Source organism: Ochotona curzoniae, unplaced genomic scaffold (genome assembly GCF_017591425.1).
Source record: "Ochotona curzoniae isolate NIBS_2020 unplaced genomic scaffold, NIBS_Ocur_1.0 contig_2210, whole genome shotgun sequence".
NCBI lineage: Eukaryota > Metazoa > Chordata > Mammalia > Lagomorpha > Ochotonidae > Ochotona > Ochotona curzoniae.
In genome coordinates this window covers 47,526,566-47,545,256 of record NW_024465369.1, presented here as the reverse complement: position 1 = coordinate 47,545,256, position 18,691 = coordinate 47,526,566, and the positions used below count along the sequence as shown (strand labels likewise).

Sequence of the window (18,691 nt, the reverse complement as noted above, 5' to 3'; positions counted from 1 at the left end):
TGGTGGCAGATGGTGTCCCTGTGTTTTGGATTGGAGTGATTGGAAAAAATCAATCTTGTGATGCTTCTATGTGATTGCTTCAGATATGGCAGTCATTTGTTCCTGTAAGATTTTTTGAGGGCCCAGTGTGATGGCTCATCAGCTATATTCTTCTCTTGTATGTGCCAGGATTCCATATAGGCACTGGTTCATGTCCTGGCTGTGCCACTTCCTGTCCAGCTCACTGCTTATGGCCTGGGAAAGCAGTAGAGAATGTCCCAAAGCCTTGGGATCCTACACCCATATAGGAGACTTGGAGGAAGCTCCTGGCTCCTGGCTTCAGATTGGCTCAGCTTTGGCTGTTGCAGTTACTTAGGGATTGAACCAGTGGATAGAAGATCTTCCTCTCTGTTTCCTTCTCTCTGTAAATCTGCCTTTCCAATAAAAAAATAAAGCTTTTTAAAAACATTTGAAATATGTTGTTATACATAGTAAGAATAAAAGCAATATGATTATGAGGCGAAAAAGAGATAGTAGGCATTGGTAATGGTGGGAAAAAAAAAACAGTACAAATGATGCAAGGCCATGTTGGGGATAGATTTCATTAGTGTGCTTTTTTATGTGTGCAGTCCTTCCCTTTCCACACCTGATTTCTTGATGTCAAAGCAGTACTCTTCATGTAAAAAAGAGGCAGAGCCTTCCTTTTTTTCAGCAGTGCTTGGCTGTTTTGAAGGATCACTGCTGTCAAGCAGTCTGTCTGGTCTTACAGGTGAGTCAGTTGTCGGGCTAGATCATTTGTGTTATCTTAGAGAGTAAGAAATAATTGTGCAAATCTGTTGGATTGGTCTACTGAAGTTATGAGTCTGGCTGTTCCCATCCCAGTTCCTACCAGAATACCCAGCATGGTTACCAAGGGGTTAAGTCCAAAATCCCTTCTCATATGTCCAGTAGACAGTGTGGGAAGTAAACTTTGGCCTGTAGCATAGGACAGAAAAGGGAGAGTACATTTCTTTGTGCATTTGGTGGGAAGACAAATGTATACCTGATGCTGCAAAGGATGCTCTGGGTTGTTGGTCCTGTGTATCCTATAAGATAGTAAGGTTTGAGCTTAGGTAGGATTCTTATATATGGTGAGCATTTGCCAGAGCAGTTGCTGTTACTGGGTATAAATAGTGAATAAATGAAGTGATGGTTTGTGACAGGTTACAGGGTGTGTGGGACAATGGAAAGAGGGTCAGGGAGACATGTAATGTAAAAAGGAGCTGGACTGACCAGTGAGATGATGCAAAAATGCCTAGGAAAAGTATAAAAGGTTGAACTGCCTATGACCTGATAGATGTTCTACTTACTCCAAGGAGATGTAGTTCCAGGGATGCCATCACAAAAGTTTTGGTTTGAGTTTTGACCTTATTCCAGCAGATTGGAGATGGGGAGGCTTGCCAGTCCTTCAGTGAAGTATATAAATCCAGCATGAAGAAATGCTGGGGCTTTATTCAAAGAATAGATGAGAGGATTCTCTGATGAGAGATATGTAGGGGTTTTGTTGGGGAGTGTTAATGGGAGGCTTATAGGGGCTTTCACACACAAAAAGGCACCGGGTTAGAAGTAGTAGACAGCACAAAAGCATCCTATCCCACAAAAGGAAAAAAAGTGGTAAAAGACATTCTTGTTGCTGGTCTAGCTGGTTGGGGTGATTTATATTATTAGTCCTATAGTGAAGATTGAAGATTTAGTAATGTGAAAAACAGTAATAGTAGAGTGGCAGTGCATTATAGCATAAGAGACAAATGAAAGGTGAGCAAGGATATTGGAGTGGGAGTGTAATCACTGATGATGTTACACTGTAGCCAACACTTCTAGGAGAGGTTGAGGAGGTGGACTAATGGAGTTGAGTCACACCTTTTTTCTTGTTCTGTTATCTGAGGGATCTGCTGAAGTCAGGGATTCCAGGGACTTGAGTGCTGTTCATTGGGAGGTGTTGGGAAGCAGGTCAGCTTGAGTGTTCCAGGTCCTGTGGGAGTGGAGTTGTATGGAGCAGGTGTTACTAATTTCAATGGAGTTTAGCAGCAGTAGTAGGGTGATCAGTATCACTTACAGACCCCATTCCATTCTGGCTTTAAGGCAGCCTCATTTTGTTTAAGATTGACCCAGTCACCAATTGGAAGGTAATGGTGAGAAGATAGAGAGTATGGTTTATGGAAATGTGTGTCTGCGTAGATCTGTAAATGAAAACACATTTCACTGAGAAAAGGAAAGGTAAGAGGATATAAGGAATGGAAGAGAGGGAAGTCTGGTGGAAGAGGATGTCTCCCATACAGAATTTCAAATGGGCTGAGAATGAAGAATTTCTGGAAAAGAGATCTAATTCTTAATAGGGCCAAAGGAAGGAGTTTCACCCAGTATTTAATAGTAGAAACGGAGGAGGGAAAAGCCTCCACCTAGTTTGAGAAGGTGCCCATCATACCCAGAAGGTAATGTATCTGCTTCACTTGGTGGTGTATGGGCAAAGTCAACCTGCCAATCTTACCCCCAGGAGTAATCCACAGGCCTGATGAGTGGGGGGTGGGAATGCTCCAATACTGTGGTTGGGGTTAACAGTCTGACAGATGTTACATGTTTATTATACAGTATGCAAGGTTTCCTGTATAGTAGGGGTCAGGTGTATGTGTGGTTTAAAAAAAGATGATAAAGAGGTTTGGCTATGAAAGACAGAGTAAAGATTTCTTAGAAAGGTAACATGGAGGCAAGAATGAACTATTAGTTTATTATCTAGAAACCCTGATGAGTTCTCCTTGGAGGCTCCTTGTTGAAATTGAGAGATCTCTGAGTAAAGGGGAAGCAGGCTGAAGAAAAATAACGGGACTGAGATCCTGTGGGCTGCCATTTTACCTGTTAAGTTGGCTTGGTTGTTAGCATCCAACAAATTGTCTTTCTGGTGTCCTTTACAATGAATATTGACCACTTTTATGGATGATTGGGCAACACCTAGGAGAACCATTTTACAGGAATCCCTTGGGCACTCAGGAAGCTTCCCTTGCCATATCTTGGCATTGGAACAGATGTTGTAGACATATTGGGAATCTGCGTCAATATTAATGCTCTAACCCTTTGCAAAAGTCAGGGCTCATGTCAAAGCCAGTAGTTTGTCCTTAGGCAAGTGTCAAGCCTCAGTGACCCCTTGAGAAGAAGGTACCATCATGGTATCCCTTGAATGTCATATATCCAGCTAAGGTACTACCATGAGTAAGTGAGTCAGGGGCTAGAGGACTCTGAATGTGGGATGGTGAAATGTGGTTAGGGAGTTGTCAAGATACATATGACAGGCTTGGGGTTTGTGGGACTCAGATAAGCTAGAGGAAGAAGAACTGCTCAGTTGAAAGAGGAGCAGTGATGAAAGGTGACAGTGGGCTGGAGGAGAATGGAGTGCAGATTTTGGGTGGCAGATGGTGAGAAGAACTGAAGAAGGTCTTGTAGTTTGTGAGAGCACCACATTTGTAGTGGTTGGTAGAAGGTAAGTTTTGGAACTTTTTGGTTTGAAGTAGCAAATAGGGCGGGGAGGGCATACAGCTTAGGAACAGTTGTGTAGGTGAGATGGACAGAAAAGTTAAGGTGTCAGAGGGCTTGTACTAGCTGGAAGGAGCCACTGGATTTTCCCATTTTCATAGGAAGTATAGATGTGCTTGAGGTGAGTGGGTAGGGATAAGTGTGTGAGCCTGGAGGAGGCAGTTTATGATTGGCTTTAGGCTTTTACAGTCTTCTGGACTTAAATGGTGTTAGAAAATAATAGCTTTTGTGGAATCCTTTATGGGAGATGTGAACAAGAGTATGGTTGGTGTTGATTATGGGGAGGAATATAACCCATACTACAGGGTTGAGCAAAGAGATAATGGAAAAGAGAGAAGAGGCCTGGGATGGAACAATGGGGAGAAATTATTGTGTGATGAAGAGGACAAATGTGGATTTTGTCAGTAGGAACAGAGACAAATGTTCCAAACTGGTGGAGGAGGCGTCTGCCCAAAATGTGGTTGCAGGAGCTGGGGAGAAGCGAGCAGGGTGTGTGGGAGGGTAGTATCTCCAAAGGAGCATCCTAAAGAAGTGGGGGATCTCACACGGCAGCCTAGTGGCTAAAGTCATCGCCTTGCTTTTGCGAGGATCCCAAAAGGGTGCCAGTTTGTATCCTGGCTGCTCCATTATCCTTCCACGTCCTTGCTTGTGGTCTGGGAAAGCAGTCCAGGATTGTCCAAAGCCTTGGGACCCTGTACCTGTGTGGGATACGTGACTTTGGATTGGCTCCGTTCTGACCACCTGGGAGTGAGCCAGCAGATGGAAGATGTTCCTCTCTGTCTCTCCTCTCTGGAAATCTGACTTTCCAATCAAAATAAATAAATTCTAGAAAAGGAGAAATTTGCTCAGTGTTTCAGTGAGGCCCTTCATGCTAACAACAGAGACAGAGGAAGGAAAGAGTGGGCCACAACATTCACTTAAAATGCCTGAGCTAGCCTCAGTATCCGCCAAGAAGGAGGTACACTTGCCAGACAGCTTTCGGTCCATGGATGTGTCAGTGGCAGCAGCTCTTGAATTTTGGCCTCCTCAGTTTGTTCGGTTTAACAGAGATGAGATGTTCTATGCTAAAGGTGACAGAATAGAGAGCTGTCCCAAGTATGGAGGATGCTCCCCCTCCCACTGGACAGTGCATTTTCCTGTGTCCCCTCAGTCTGCAGTTGAGATACAGGTTAGTGGAAGGCTCAGATGGGGGCAGGCTTTGGCCCAGTGTCTAGAATTGCCACACCAGAAACAGGCTCCTGGAAGGCTGGGACTTGGTTTGCTAGGGCTTGGTGGACAAGAGAGGCAAGAATCTGGTGCTTTAATTTTGTACTGTCATCTTTTGGACTTTTTGTTCTTCATCACTATTACTGAAGACACAAAAGGCCATATTAATGAGCTCTCTCAGGAGGATTTGGGGGCCAACCTCTAGTTTCTGGAGCTTGTGCTGGGTGTCTGAGACCAATAGGAATTAAACTGGAAGTGTAAGAACAACCGTCCTCTGGAATTGGTATCCATTTGGAATTGGTATCGTTTCTGTAAGATGGGGCCTGAAGGGAAGTTTTTTCAGGCCCCTGGATGATTTCACAAAGCTTGTCATAGTTGTCCTGCTTATGACTGTTTTTAACCATAGCTTTTAAGAGGCAGGGAGTATGGTCTCAGGTCTGCACTCCCAGGTCTCTAGGTTGGATGAGTGTAGCTCTAGGGATGGCCCACACTGCCTCTGGGTGTCTCCCTGGGGTTTGGCATTGTAACTCAACTCTGTGTTGTTTGGCGGCGTACCAGATACTCTCCTTTAGTGGAGTACAGGGTAGAATAAAATAGAGATTCTGTGAAGTTGAACTGTAGGGCTGTGTCAAGCAAAGAACTTCTTTGATATTTGGAGTGTTTCTTTGAGAATGAGACTAAGTTCTTCAATTTGACCAGGCCCATTAAGGAGAAAGGGACATGGATTCTGACTAGAGAGGGGGAGACATGTTGGGGTTGTACACCTTGGGAGTGGTTAAAAGGAGAGGGAAGGGGATCAGGTGTGGAGTCAGGGATACATTGGGAGAAAAGTGAGCGGGTGGAGATTTGAAGGGGCCTGGAGGGTTGTTGGTTGCGTTGGGCTCTCAAAGAAGGTATGAAGAAGAAAGAAATGGCAAGGTGAAGGGTTTGTTGAAGGGTTTCTCCCCCTCAATGAGAACCTGAGCCGGGTCAGGATCACAGAGAGGGTGTGAAGAGGAACAGTGGTCAGAGAATTGGACGGAGGGTTGCCAGTTATTTTTCTCCATGGGGAAAACTTAAAATGAGAAGCAGGAGTTGAAGGGGTGACCTCAGAGGAGGAAAAAGCCCGACCCTAAGAGGCCTCTGACCGTTTGCTGTTCCTTTGTGTAAAATGTGTTAAGGTTGTTAGCAATCTGGAAATCCAGCGTAACAAATTCTGGCCACTGAGAATCATCACCCAATTTATATTGAAGCCAAGATGTAGTACAGAAGAAAATTAATCACTTCGATTTTGTCTTCCCTTTTGGTCCCAAGGCCAACAGGTCTTTTGGGAGACAGGCCAGGGAAAGTTGAGAGGATTGTGAGAAAATTCAGTACCTATGGAGCAGGCAAAAATAAGGCTTGGGTTGGGAACTCGCCTCTGAGTCATCCCCTGGAGAAGAGTGGGCTGCGATAGAACCTTCTCACAGTAGGAAAGACAGGGTCCCAGTGTTCAGGCCAGGGGTTCCTAGTCCAGGACATGTGGGAACAGGATGCCCAAATCAGACCCTCCGTGGGAAGAAAAGGAGGGGGAATGGCAAATTCTGGTCTGCCCCAGGAGCCTTGGAGAGATGGAGGTTGACTTCTTACCAGTGCATGGGTTGGAAGTCAAGTCTGGTGTGATATGTGATGTAGAGATCTGACAAGAGGTTTCTGGATGGAGTTCATGTGATTTTACGAACAGAAGAATGATAAGGGTTGAATGGGGAGGAAGAGGCAGAATTTTAAAAAAGTGGTGGTTCTTGTCATTTGATTCAGAATTCCTGCCCATCTCTTCAGGCTGAACTAAGCTTACCTCTTCTAGGGAGTCTTTCTCACAGCACCCCATCCTTCAATTAAGATAAGCAACTATGTAGCTGTAAGTGTGTTCTAGGAACCTATTCTCATTTGTCTGACCTCTGGGTCAGCCATCTTATACTGCTGTTGTGTACAGCATATGAAGCAGTGTTTAGTACATAGTAGGGGCTCAATAAATGTGTTGTGCTGAAAGGAATAAGGTCAAACTATATAACCAGGTGGAAGATGTTATATATATGAACATTAATTTACTTTGTATTGCAATATATTATGGAAGGAAAGACATATCTAGGAAATGTTAAGGTGCAGGACAAAATGAAGTCAAAAGAAAATTTATAGCAACATATAATTTGTAATTTAACCATATCAATTTATTTTTATACAAGTTTTATAAACTTATAGTAAGTCCATGAATATAAAGGAAAAGCTAACTCACACTCAAGCACAGTTTGTCCCAGTATCAGTGCACAGATTGCTTCTGGCACCAGGTGAGTGTATGCTTTCCCTCAGACAGCAAGCAGGCAGGCAGCTCTGCAGCAGACAGGCACTTGTAACTGAGCTGTCATCTACTGTACCTTAGCAGGAAGCTCGTGTTGGAAGCAGAGCGCAAACTTGATCAAACACAGTGCTACGGGATGTGGGTGTCTGAAGGAATGTGTTAACCAGGAGGCCATTTAGGTACACCTTGGAAAATACCTTTTTTTTGAATTTTATTCTTTTCCTTCCTTAGTGATCGCAGAAGCTGCAAGGGCAAAACAGAAATTGACTCAAGAGTTCTTCAGAGAAGAATATTTGTTGAACAATGCTGTTGGTATGTTTGTGTTCTGCTACATGCTTTGGAAAAGGAATTGAGGAATGAAATGGAAAATGTAATTTGTTAAGAGTATCTATTGATTGCATTTTATTTAAACTGTTATTGTGTCCCTGGCTTAAAGAAATGGATTAAATTATTCTGTGTATCCATGAGAGTTACCATTTAGTGTTAAAGTAGGCTATACTTAACTGCTATTTGTTACAGTTGATATGAAAATACAGACTTCTGGGGCCAGTGTTGTGGTGTGGTGGATGTATTGCTGCATGTAGTGTCAGCATTCCACATGAGTGCCAGTTTGAGTTATAGTTGCTCTGTTTTGGACATAGCTCACTGCTAATGTGCCTGGAAAGCAGTGAAAGATGGCCCAAATCTTTTGGCCCTGGTACCCATGTGGGAGACCCGGATGAAATTCCATGCTCCTGGCTTTGACCTGGCCCTGTCGTACCCATTGTGGCTTTTGTAAAGAGAATGAATGGTTGAAGAGCTCTCTGTTTTATTCTGTGACTCTGCCTTTCAAATAAATAAGTAGGTAGGTAAATGAATAAGAAAGAAAGATAAATATAGATTCCTGATCATACACTTGGCTGTCTTGCAAAAGAAGAACTTAGGTCCCAGTTTTCTTTATAGAAGGAAGCATTCTTTTCTTTCTTTTTTTTTTTTAAGATTTACTTATTTTTTATTGGAAAGAGAGAAGGAGACAGAAAGATCTTCCATCCACTGGTTCACTCCCCAGTGGCCACATCAGAAGGAGCTGAGCTTAGCCGAAACCAAGAGCCAGGAGCCTCCTCCTGGTCTCCTATACAGGTGTAGGGTCCGAAGGCTTTGGGTCATCATCTACTGCTTTTCCAGGCCACAAACAGTGAGCTGGAAAGGAAGTAGCGGTGACACGAACCCCATATGGGATCCCAGTACATGCAAGGTGAGGACTTTAGCCACTAGGCTACTGTGCTGGGCTCAGAGCATTTTCTAATTCAGAGCATGTTTTCTAATTCTGCAAGCACAAATATTTCTTTGTAGACAAGGTTTCAGGTTTAATTGGCAGTGAAACAGCATTTACTTCAATCAAACATGTGTTTCAAGTTAAGTTCCGTGGCTGGTGTGGTGGTATAGTAAGCTAATCCTCTCGCTGTGGTGCAGGCATCCTATACGGGTGCTGGTTCATGTCCTGGCTGATCACCTTCTGATCTAGCTACCTGATTATGACCTGGGAAAGCAATGGAGGATGTCTTGAGTGCTTGGGCTCCTGTACCCACACCCGTATGGGAGATCCAAAAGAAGCTTCTGGCTCCAAGTTTCCTGATAGCCCACCTCCAGCCATTGCAGCCATTTGGGGAGTGAAGCCGTGGATGGCACATCTGTGAGTGTCATTTAATGCCCTGTTGAACTGAGACCAGAACCGAGACCTTCTAAATCACAGTCTAGGTTTGTTTCTATAGGCTCCATTTGGAATGTATCTTGATACTTTAAAAAATGATTTATTTGTTTGACAGGGAGAAGGAAAAGGAGAATGAATCTCCACTTCTAAATAGTCACGACAGCCAGCACTAGTGTGGGCTGAAGCCAGGACCCGTTTGGGTCTCCTGTGTGGGTAGCAGGAGCCTAAGCACTTGGGCCATCTTCTGCTTTCTCAGACACATCAGCAGGGAGCTGGATGGGAAGTGGAGCAGCCAGGGCTTGACACAGCCCTCCAACACAGGATACCGGCTTTGCAAGGAATTACTTACCAGGCACCCAGATACTTTTTAGATGCATGGAACATAAGTATATTATTTAAAACATAATTGTGTATACAAACATTGGTGAGTTAAAAGGAAGATGGTAATTATATTTGTCAGTGGCTGAGTTATAAAAAGCCTTTATTCAAATTGAAGTTGAGTTATTAAATGATAATGAATAGACAAGGAAGAATATATATAAACTGACTTAAACATTATTTAGCCATCTTTGATACTTTTTGCAAAAATATTGGGAAAAGAGTTCATATTATTTTTGATAAAAGTAAATATTTTAAACATTGCAACTAATTTCAGCTCTGTTTCTTTTAGCATGTTGCCAGAAACCGTATGTTGCACTTATTGATGGAATTACAATGGGTGGGGTAAGTAGATTTTTTTGCTCCCCTTGTTGGTGTGAGTGAATTGAATTAAAAATAAGAATTGCTTACAAGAGGCAAAGTTATGAATATTATACAATAGGACTCATTGAAACTAACTCATATAGTTTGGATTGTTGGATTTTTGATGTAATATTTGCTTATTATCATTGGACCATTTAAACCCAAAAGACTATTTTACATCTTACTTACATACTATTTTAACCTTTTGAATTAGCTAGCTTTTTAAACCAATTTTAGTGAATTTCATTTTAAGAAATATATGAAATTAAAAAATTTAAAAATATATGTATATTTCTACCTATCTGTGTACATCATATCTATCCATTCTACTTCCAAAGTGATAACAGTTGCTTCAGAAAAGAAATTAAGATGTTGAAATTGTTTTTTCCATAGACTGATGGGAAATGTTGCCAAAACTGTATCAGCTGAACAAAATTTTATATTAGTTGAGAAGTGTCTTGATTCTTCTTGAAGTTTGCTAAACTTCATTTTTGCTAGATGAGCACTAGTTATTTTGCCCTGGTATTATTTCAAAGAAGTCTAAGTGTTCTTGAATACTTGATACAGATTTGTGGAAATCATACAAGTGGCAAATCATGTGGCTCTGACTAAAAACAAACCTTTAAAGAAGTGAGGGATTAGACTGTGTCTTCTGGACAGCTTCTTGGAGGTGGTGGTGCATTGAGCTGATCTTAAAAAGGTATTGTAGGAGGGCATATTCTTGCAGCCAAGTCCAAGGACCTGGGCCAGGCAACCCGAGCCCCGCTGGATTCCCTGCTCCCAGGACTCATGAAATGAGCACCCATCTCACAGGTGGGCAAGAGACCCAGGCCAGGCAACCTGAGCCCCGTGGGATTTTCCACCCCTAGAACTCATGAACCCAGCATGTGGGCCCAAGGGCTCAAGCCTGGTGACTTAAGACCTGCTGGATCCTCTGTCCCCTGATCTCGCTAACCCAGCAGTGGACACAGACCCTGATGCACATGGAGAATGTGGCAGCCCATTTGGTACCATACCAAAAGAAACAGAACAGAGCAAATTTAACGAGTACCCCAGCCAAATGATGACAGCAAAAATCTGGATGAATGGAGACTTGAATCTGACCATATCAGGCAGTAGACATTGGGAGGCTATATCATACTTGGATCAGTGAAATTGACAGCATTTCAGAACTGTCCAAACCTCTTGGGCAGAACCCTTGGAACATGCATACATGGAGCACCTGGGTGGATATCAGAAGGCAGTTCCCCATCCCTGGGCACTGAGACATTTGGGAAGCTGGGTGTGGCTTCCCCATCTATTTCTCCCCTTCCCCTAGACGCAAAAGAAGAAATAGCAAACTTGGAAATAATGATTTCACCCATTTATCCCTTACCCTCAATCCTCCCCTTTCTGATCAACCATGTAATTAACATGAAAACTTAAAAAAAAGTACTGTAGGGGTGAAAAAGAATTCTCTTTCTTACTCATCCCATAGATCATGGCTGATATCTTTTTTCTCATTTTTATATTTTTTACAATCTTTACATAGTTAATTAGGGTAAAAAGGTTCAAGGGCTATAGGAAAGTAAGACTATTTCCATATTGTTTCTCTTCATGTAAAGAGGGAGAAGATCCACCCAATTTCCCACCCACCCCAGGTGCCCAGCACATACTCGGCCCTCACATAAACCAATGGGAGCTGCAGCCTAGTCGGAGCGACCCACAATAACCCCAACCAAGCCCGCCCCCTACCCTGGTTTGCCAGTATGTGTAGCAGACTAGTCCAGTCTGTCCCACATCCCATTCAGCTCTCGTACATGTCAGTGGGTATTAAAGCTTAGTTCCATCTAACCAGCTCAACTATCCAGCCCTCACAGATGTTATTGGGTGCCTCTCTGTCTAGCCACCCCAGCCCCTGTCCTAGTTTTTGTGCCCTCCCATGGGAGTGGTAACCCAAGAGGGAGGAGCCCACTATTTCCCTCCCGGGCCTCTCCCACTTCCGGATTATTCACTCTCCAGGTGGTTCTGTGGTTTGGCTTGACAGAATTAGCCCCCAGTGCCAGCTTCTGCCAGCTTCTGCTTCGGCTAAGCCCAAACAACCCTCACCCACTCTAATTTTGTTTGCACCAGTAAGAATAATCAGCCCAGCCTGGCTTTTCCCTGATCTAGTCCACATGATGCCCACAGGTGTTGTAGCCCTGCTTAGTCTGGTCTACCCCCATCTCAGCCCCGGCTCTCCAGTGGGAGTAACTTTCCAGCAAGGGAACCCCCCCATATTCCCCTTGCCGGCTTCGCCCCCTCCCTTCCTGGTTCTCAATGTGTGTTGGTTGGGCGTTTTAGTCGCATCTGATACAGGCAACCTCCCCTTGGCATTCCGTATTGTGCACTGGTTTTTTTCATGACTGAACCTGGCTCAGTCCACACTCTTTTATGGCTGATATCCTTTTCATAAGAGACTGGTTAGTGAGAGATATTGAAGCACATTACTCAGTTTTACACGCTAGAGACCTTTTGAAATATTCAAAGATACAAGGCAAATATTTCTGTTCTTAGGTTAAATGAAGAATTGACAGTCATACAGAAGTATGATTGGACAGAAAGAATATAATCCAATGATAAGCTGGGAAAAATATGACAAGGCTTGTTCAGATTCTTCTGGCCACCGCTGTATCATTCCTTTTCTTCAGATAATGAGACAGGACACCTGTCACAGGAGGTCTAAATGACGTAATTTTAAGAGTTCAATGAAAGAGTTTCTTTATGTCCAGCTTGCTCTTAGACAGTGGTGGAAAAGCAAGAGAGACCCGTAAGGTGCCATATTTTGAGGTAGCTTGTTCTGACATGTAACAGATAGGGCTTCAATAAGTAGGTAGAAATAGGCCAAATGGTGAACTTTGAAAATCTGTGCTTATTCAATGTAATTTAGATTTAATTATTTGGAATTTAAGAAGTCCTTCTAGTAGAACTGCTTTAAATGAAGTCTTAGACGTTGGAGATTACTTAGATTTGCACATCTCTTTGGGAAGGATACTGCTATCAGCTGTGTAATTAAAAAGAATTGAGAGCAGTCTGCTCCTCTCTGCTTGTTAGTAAATACTGAGTGCACATAGGTTGTGCTTTCTTTGTCAAGCAGTTGTTAACATGAGGAAATCCAAGTTCTGTGGAAACAACACCTGAAGTGTTGAAGAAGTGCTATCTGTGACTACAAGTAAACTAGGAAAAAAAGGAAATAAAGGGGTCAGGGATCAGCCTTGAACCATACCAAGTTAAGCCACTTCTTGTGATACCAGCATTCTGTGTTACAGAGTACTCATTTGAGCCTTGGCCACTCCACTTTCAATCCAGCATATCTACTGATGTGCTTGTGAAGGCATTCGATGAAATCCAAGTACTGTATCTTGTGGGTCACCTCCATGCAGGCCTTCTTACTTTGGTCTAGCCCAGTCCTGGCTGTTATGGCTACTTGACAAGTGAACTAGCAGATAAAAGATCTTTGTCCTGCTCTTTGTCCTGCTCCTTTCCTGTCTGTTTCTCTGTCTCTCCCCCTTTCTTGGTTTCTGACACTTTGCCTTTCAAATAGGCAAGTAAATCTTTCCCTTTTTCTTTTTTTTTTTTTAAGCAAAACCAACATCAAAGGGCATACCCAATATCTTATAGAGGGAAAAGTGTGACCCCAATAAAACAGGAAAGAAAGCTGTGGGTAACTGACGTTCTACTTTGAATGTAACAGATTGGAGTTGAAATTATATTATATATGGTGACTTTGAAGAAGACAAACCCAAGCTTTCACAAAACATTTTAAAAAGATAAAAATGATGAGAGCAAATTTTTTGCAGTCGTGCCTATGAAAGAGACACACTGGGAACCTGACAGAGATATGATAACTATCCCACAGAAAGTAAGTCAAACTCTTGGAAGATAAATGAGGACGATTGCTTTAAGTAAACATAAAAATCCCCAACTTGTGTATAGAGGAAACTGTGTTTTATAGCAATAGAATCCATGAAAACAGACCCATATCTAAAAATATTGGGCTAAGTTTTTTGAAAACTTTAAAGTTCAAGAAAATATAAAGCCAACTGCAAAATATTTAGCCTAAGGAGAATGCAGGGATGATTTGTGAAGTCAAGTTATGTATAGAAGAACGTCAGTCTCACTTCAGATCTCTTACTCAGAGTGCTGCAAGTCAGTGAATTTGAAAGATTTATGAAATGAAGTTTTAAGATCCAAGAGTTTTCTACCCAAGTAAGTTGTCATTTGGTACATATGTGAAAGAAAAATATAATAATCATAAATGAATCAATTTGGAAAATGTGTTGCTGACTCATCACTGTTGAAAACATTTCAATAACTCTAGTCTAGTTGGCTAAGAGATTACCCAAAATGAATAACTAAACACTAGTTTTGATATGAAGGGATTGGTAAGGGGCTGACATTGTGGCATGGAAGTTAAGCTGTCACCTGGGTTGCCAGCATCCTATATTGAGACTGGCTGGTCAACTTCTGATCCAGTTCCCTGCTAATGTGTCCAGGAAAGTAGTGGATGGCCCAAGTTACTTGTACCTCTGCCAGCCCCTTGGGAGACCTGGATGAAGCTCCTGCCTCTCGGCTTTGGTCTGACCCAGCCTGGTCATTGCTGCCATTTGAGTAGTGGGTCACCCTCTCTGTAACTACCTTTCAGGTGAATGTATATACACACATTCTTTTTTCTTAAAAGTATTGGTGAACTGCCCTTTGGTGCTGTTTTTTGGAAGAACTTTTATAGAAACTAAAAAGGATCATTGCTGTAACTCACCTCTTCCAAATCCATCTGGCCATGTCTTTCTGTCTTTACAACATGTATAGATTTTGCATACATTTCTGTGTAGGTAAAAGCTAAGAATATTTCATTTGTTGCTAAATAAAAAACTGTAATGAAACAGGCCAATGTAATGTCTTGAATGGGAGAAAGGATGCTGCTACTTTTTCCTGTTGGCCTCTGTTTTCTGTATTTTAACATGCATGAATGATTTTCAAATTGAGATGTGTTCATGCCAGCTTTTCTTGACTAGAATTTCACAAGAGAATCAAGTCTTAGTGCCCTAAGGCATTAAGATACAATCCTTGCAATAATAAAGTTGACTGTCATTGGAAATTTGTTAGAAATATATATTCTTGCATCCCACTTCAGAGTTAAACTCTTGGCCAGGCTCAAAGTGAACAGGCTCTATGGAAGTGGTGTGAGTCTTTAAGGACCATTTCCCTAAGATATCTGTTGCTTCTAATAAATTTTTTTCTATTTCTATACTGTGCTTTTTGATAGTACTAATTATGTATCATCCTTGGGAGAATTGAGAAAATAGGCTTATCATTTGCAGTGATTTGTAGTTCAACTAAGGAATCCCAAATGAGAGTAACAACTCTTTCTATTCTTCCATGCGTCCTTATGGACTCCAGTTCTGTCCTCTTTTGGGTAGTTACATGTAGTCTTATAGTTTGATGTGATATCTTCTCCATTGAGTCACTGCATCCTATACTCTTTTATTTGAAAGGCCAATCTTACAGTGAGAGGGAGAGACAGAGAAAGTCTTCCATCCACTGGTTGACTCCTTAAATATCCACAGTGTCCAGAGCTGAGCTAATCTTAAGCCAGCGGCTTCTTCCAGATCTCCCACACAGGTGCAGGGGCCCAAGGATTTGGGCCATCCTCTACTGCTTTTCCAGGCCACAAGCAGGGAGCTAGATGGGAAAGCGGAGCAACTGGGACATGAACTGACATCCATATGGGATGCCAGTACCATACGGTGGAGGATTAGCCTATTGAGCCATGGTGCTGGCCCCCTAAGGTTGGCATTTTAAAAAAATTATTTGAGTATTTATTTACTTACCTATCTACTTATTTATCTACTTATTTGAAAGAGTGTGATTTTCTATCCACTGTTTTACTCCCAAGATGGTTGCAGTGGCCACGTCTGGGCCAGGCCAGAGCCAGGAACCAGGAGCTAAAAGTTTTTCCCCCTCATATCCCATGTGAACAGTGCCTAAACACTTGTGCCATCCTCTGCTGCTTTTTCCAAGCCGTTTACAGGGAGCTGGCTGAGAGTAGGACAGTCAGACTACCTGATGCCAGTGTGGAATGCCAGTGTTAGAGGCAGCAGCCTTATCAGCTATACCACAGTGCCACTCCCAAGTTTGGTATTTGTGCTTTGTTTTTAGTTACCTTGTAATGTTAATCTCCCCCACTATGTTGGGTGCTTTATAAGTCAAAACAATTGTGCCTTTTTTTCAAACCTCCCTGTATCAACTAGGGATGCATAGTATATATGAGATAATTTTTTTGTTGAAAACAATTCTCTACATAGTAACTTAGTAAATTGTGTAGCTTTTATCATTTAATCTGACTCATGACCTCTAGATTTAAAAAGTGAAATCCTCTAAATCCTTTACCTTCAACCTTGATTGGTATTTCAAATCATTTGGAAGACTTAAAAAAAATCCTGTTCCTAGTGCTTATACTTTACAACCTCCTTAACCAGTAAGTCATTAAGTTGGATGTTGATATGAGACCTATACTTTTTTTTGTAGTTAGAGACAGAGATAGAGTTCCTATCTGCTAGTTCACACTCAGATGCCCCCCAACAGCCGAGACTTGGCCAGGGCCAGAGCTGAGAGCTCAATCTAGGTCTTCCACAGGGGTCACAGGAATTCAGTCACACAAATCATTCCTCTTCCTTCCAGAGCATGAACTGGAAGCTCCAGCATGGAGCTGGAACCAGGCATTGAACCCAGGCACTTTGATAGAGGAGAGAGGTGCTCAAGCCCGTTTCTAAATCACTAGGCCAAACCCCTCCCACCACAGGCATTTTTCAAGTCCTCTGGTGACATTACTGTGATGGTAAGGCTAAGAAGTGGTGATGTACAGATCCTTAACTGCTGTGTGGTTCAGTGCCACCTATGACCCTCCTTCTGAATTCCCCAAGAGAATGATTTTCAAACTTTAACATGTCAGAATCTGTGTGGGAGGACTTGTTCAAGCACTTCCTCCCTCCCATGTAGTCACTTGGGAGTGTAGCTGGAAAATTTGCATTTCCTCACAGGTTCTTGGATGCTGATGTTGAGGGAGGGGAGCTTCTTTAGAAGTCCTTCCCTTAAGGCTTAGTGCAGTTACTCAAAAAGCTTTTCTTTTCAGAATTTTGGGTAGAATTTTAGTATTGAATGTGGTGTTTCCCTCTGTATTGGAAAGAGAACAAGTAACTTACTCTTGTTTACCTTGCATTTCCACTTTGCTATTGCTTGCTTCACTACTCTGTTAACTGAAGGAGGCCCAAAGACTGAGCTCTAGTCTCATGGAGACTTCTCACTTTTCCTGGATATTTCCAATGATTACATGATGATAAACTAATGTTTTGTCCTTGTCGATCTGTTTTTTGTTACTTGGGTGGCAGGTAAAAACTCAGCAAAATAGCAGGAAAATGTTTCCTTTCCTACATGATCAAGAATGGAGAGTTAAATGTTTTAAAGCATATTTGAGGAGCATGTTCTAATGAATAATAGACAAATGGGACTTGGAGTGGAACAGAAACAGTGAGATTACACAATACCCAAGTAACTTTTGTGATACAACCAGCCAAATGGAATGTTCACTAATGCTCAGTTGAATGGGAGCTATTCAATCAGATTATGTTTAGCCACTGATTAATGTCACTTGAGACATGTTCTTTTTTATGAAGAGAATGAATAGTCCTCAAAGATTGCATTGTTAATATATTACAAAAGTCTGTTAGATATAATAGGTGCCTCTTTTTTTAGCTTTTAGAGAATTTCTTTTTTGCTTCTGTTACAGTCAAATAGATTACAGACATTTCAAGGAATCATTTTTATAATGCTGTGATTTTCTTAACAGCATTCAGTTACTTGATGGAACCTGAAGGCTTATAAGAAATCAAGTAATTCTCTTAACTAAGAACAATTTTTAGGGAAACTTAGTTCAACTTCCATTGATGTACTTCTTTCCTACCACTTCCAACCCCATCATTTAAATATTTTTTTAAAATAATTTAAAATTCTGATATAAGAGCTTCCTTTAAGACTAAAATATTAGTAACTAAGCAGGAGTTGGAGAGAGGAAAATGAGAGAAATTTCTCTTGGATTTCTAAGTACTGAGTAGCGCTTGTTTGTATTTCTGTTTATCTGTGTTAATATGGAATATTATTTAACTGTCAATAAATATCTTGTTTTTCTTGATGTAGGATTTCCCTTATCTCCTAATGGCACTCTTTCTGCTTAAGATTCCCTTCTGTCTTATTATCAGGGTTAAAGATCATAGGCATAGGCAAGTATAAACAATAATCAACTTTTACTGCCTTCCTGTGGGTTATTTGAACATTTTTAAGTATTCCGTGTTACTTACAGTATTTTTAAAAATCCGTTTGTATAGTTTTCTCAATGATGGCTCTGGATATATATAGAAATATACATGTGGCAAAATTCTATTACTAATAAATATGTCTTATTAAACCTTTTTCCTAGATAAGCTCTGAATCATGTTAGTTTTTAATATGTAATGGATTATTTTTTTATGGTATGGAGAACCTTTTGCTGCCAGTGGCCATTTCGATATTTATAGCTTAAATCCTGGGCCTTGAAGGTTTTCAACTTAAAATTAATCTGCTAAATAGCTTTATTGTGAGGTTGCCCTCCCCCCGCAGTTGCTTTGGCAGACCAGACCAAGTGATCTCTTGGCCCTTGTATTGCCCGTAGGCCAGACCTCTCTACCCTGTATCTTTCTTGAGTGTGTGATATACAGCAGTAGTTTCCTTATAGCTAGTCCTGTTTAACTGGCATTAAGTGTGCAGTTTTTAAACATTATTGTCCCATGACCCATGCACATACATAATTGATAGGTAAATATCTTAATGGGGTAATGTGCTGATAGAAGTAAAAACCTTGAGAATGAAAGTAGGATGTTGGAGGCTGGTGCAGTAGCTTAATGGCTAAATCCTTACCTTGCATGTGCCAGGATCCCTTATGGGCACCAGTTTGTGTCCTGGCTGCTCCACTTCCCATCCAGCTCCCTGCTTGTGTCCTGGGAAAGCAGTAGATGATGACCTAAAGCCTTGGGACCCTACACCTGTGTGGGAGATCACAAGAAGCTCCTGGCTTCTGGGTTCAGACCGGCTCAGTTTTGGCTGTTGCAGCCATTTGGAGAGAGAACTAGCAACTGGAAGATCTTTCT

The 18,691-nt window shown here is 41.8% G+C and overlaps 1 protein-coding gene across 3 annotated transcripts in view; it reads left to right on the top strand.

Moving 5' to 3' along the window:
- The window catches only part of HIBCH (3-hydroxyisobutyryl-CoA hydrolase), a 62,828-nt gene that overhangs the window by 19,928 nt on the left and 24,209 nt on the right, over positions 1–18,691 (top strand). For all 3 annotated transcript variants that reach the window (XM_040971858.1, XM_040971859.1, XM_040971860.1), the window contains exons 5-6: positions 7,295–7,375; positions 9,424–9,476. In XM_040971858.1, coding sequence (XP_040827792.1) covers positions 7,295–7,375; positions 9,424–9,476 — 134 coding nt within the window. The remainder of the gene's footprint in view (positions 1–7,294; positions 7,376–9,423; positions 9,477–18,691) is intronic.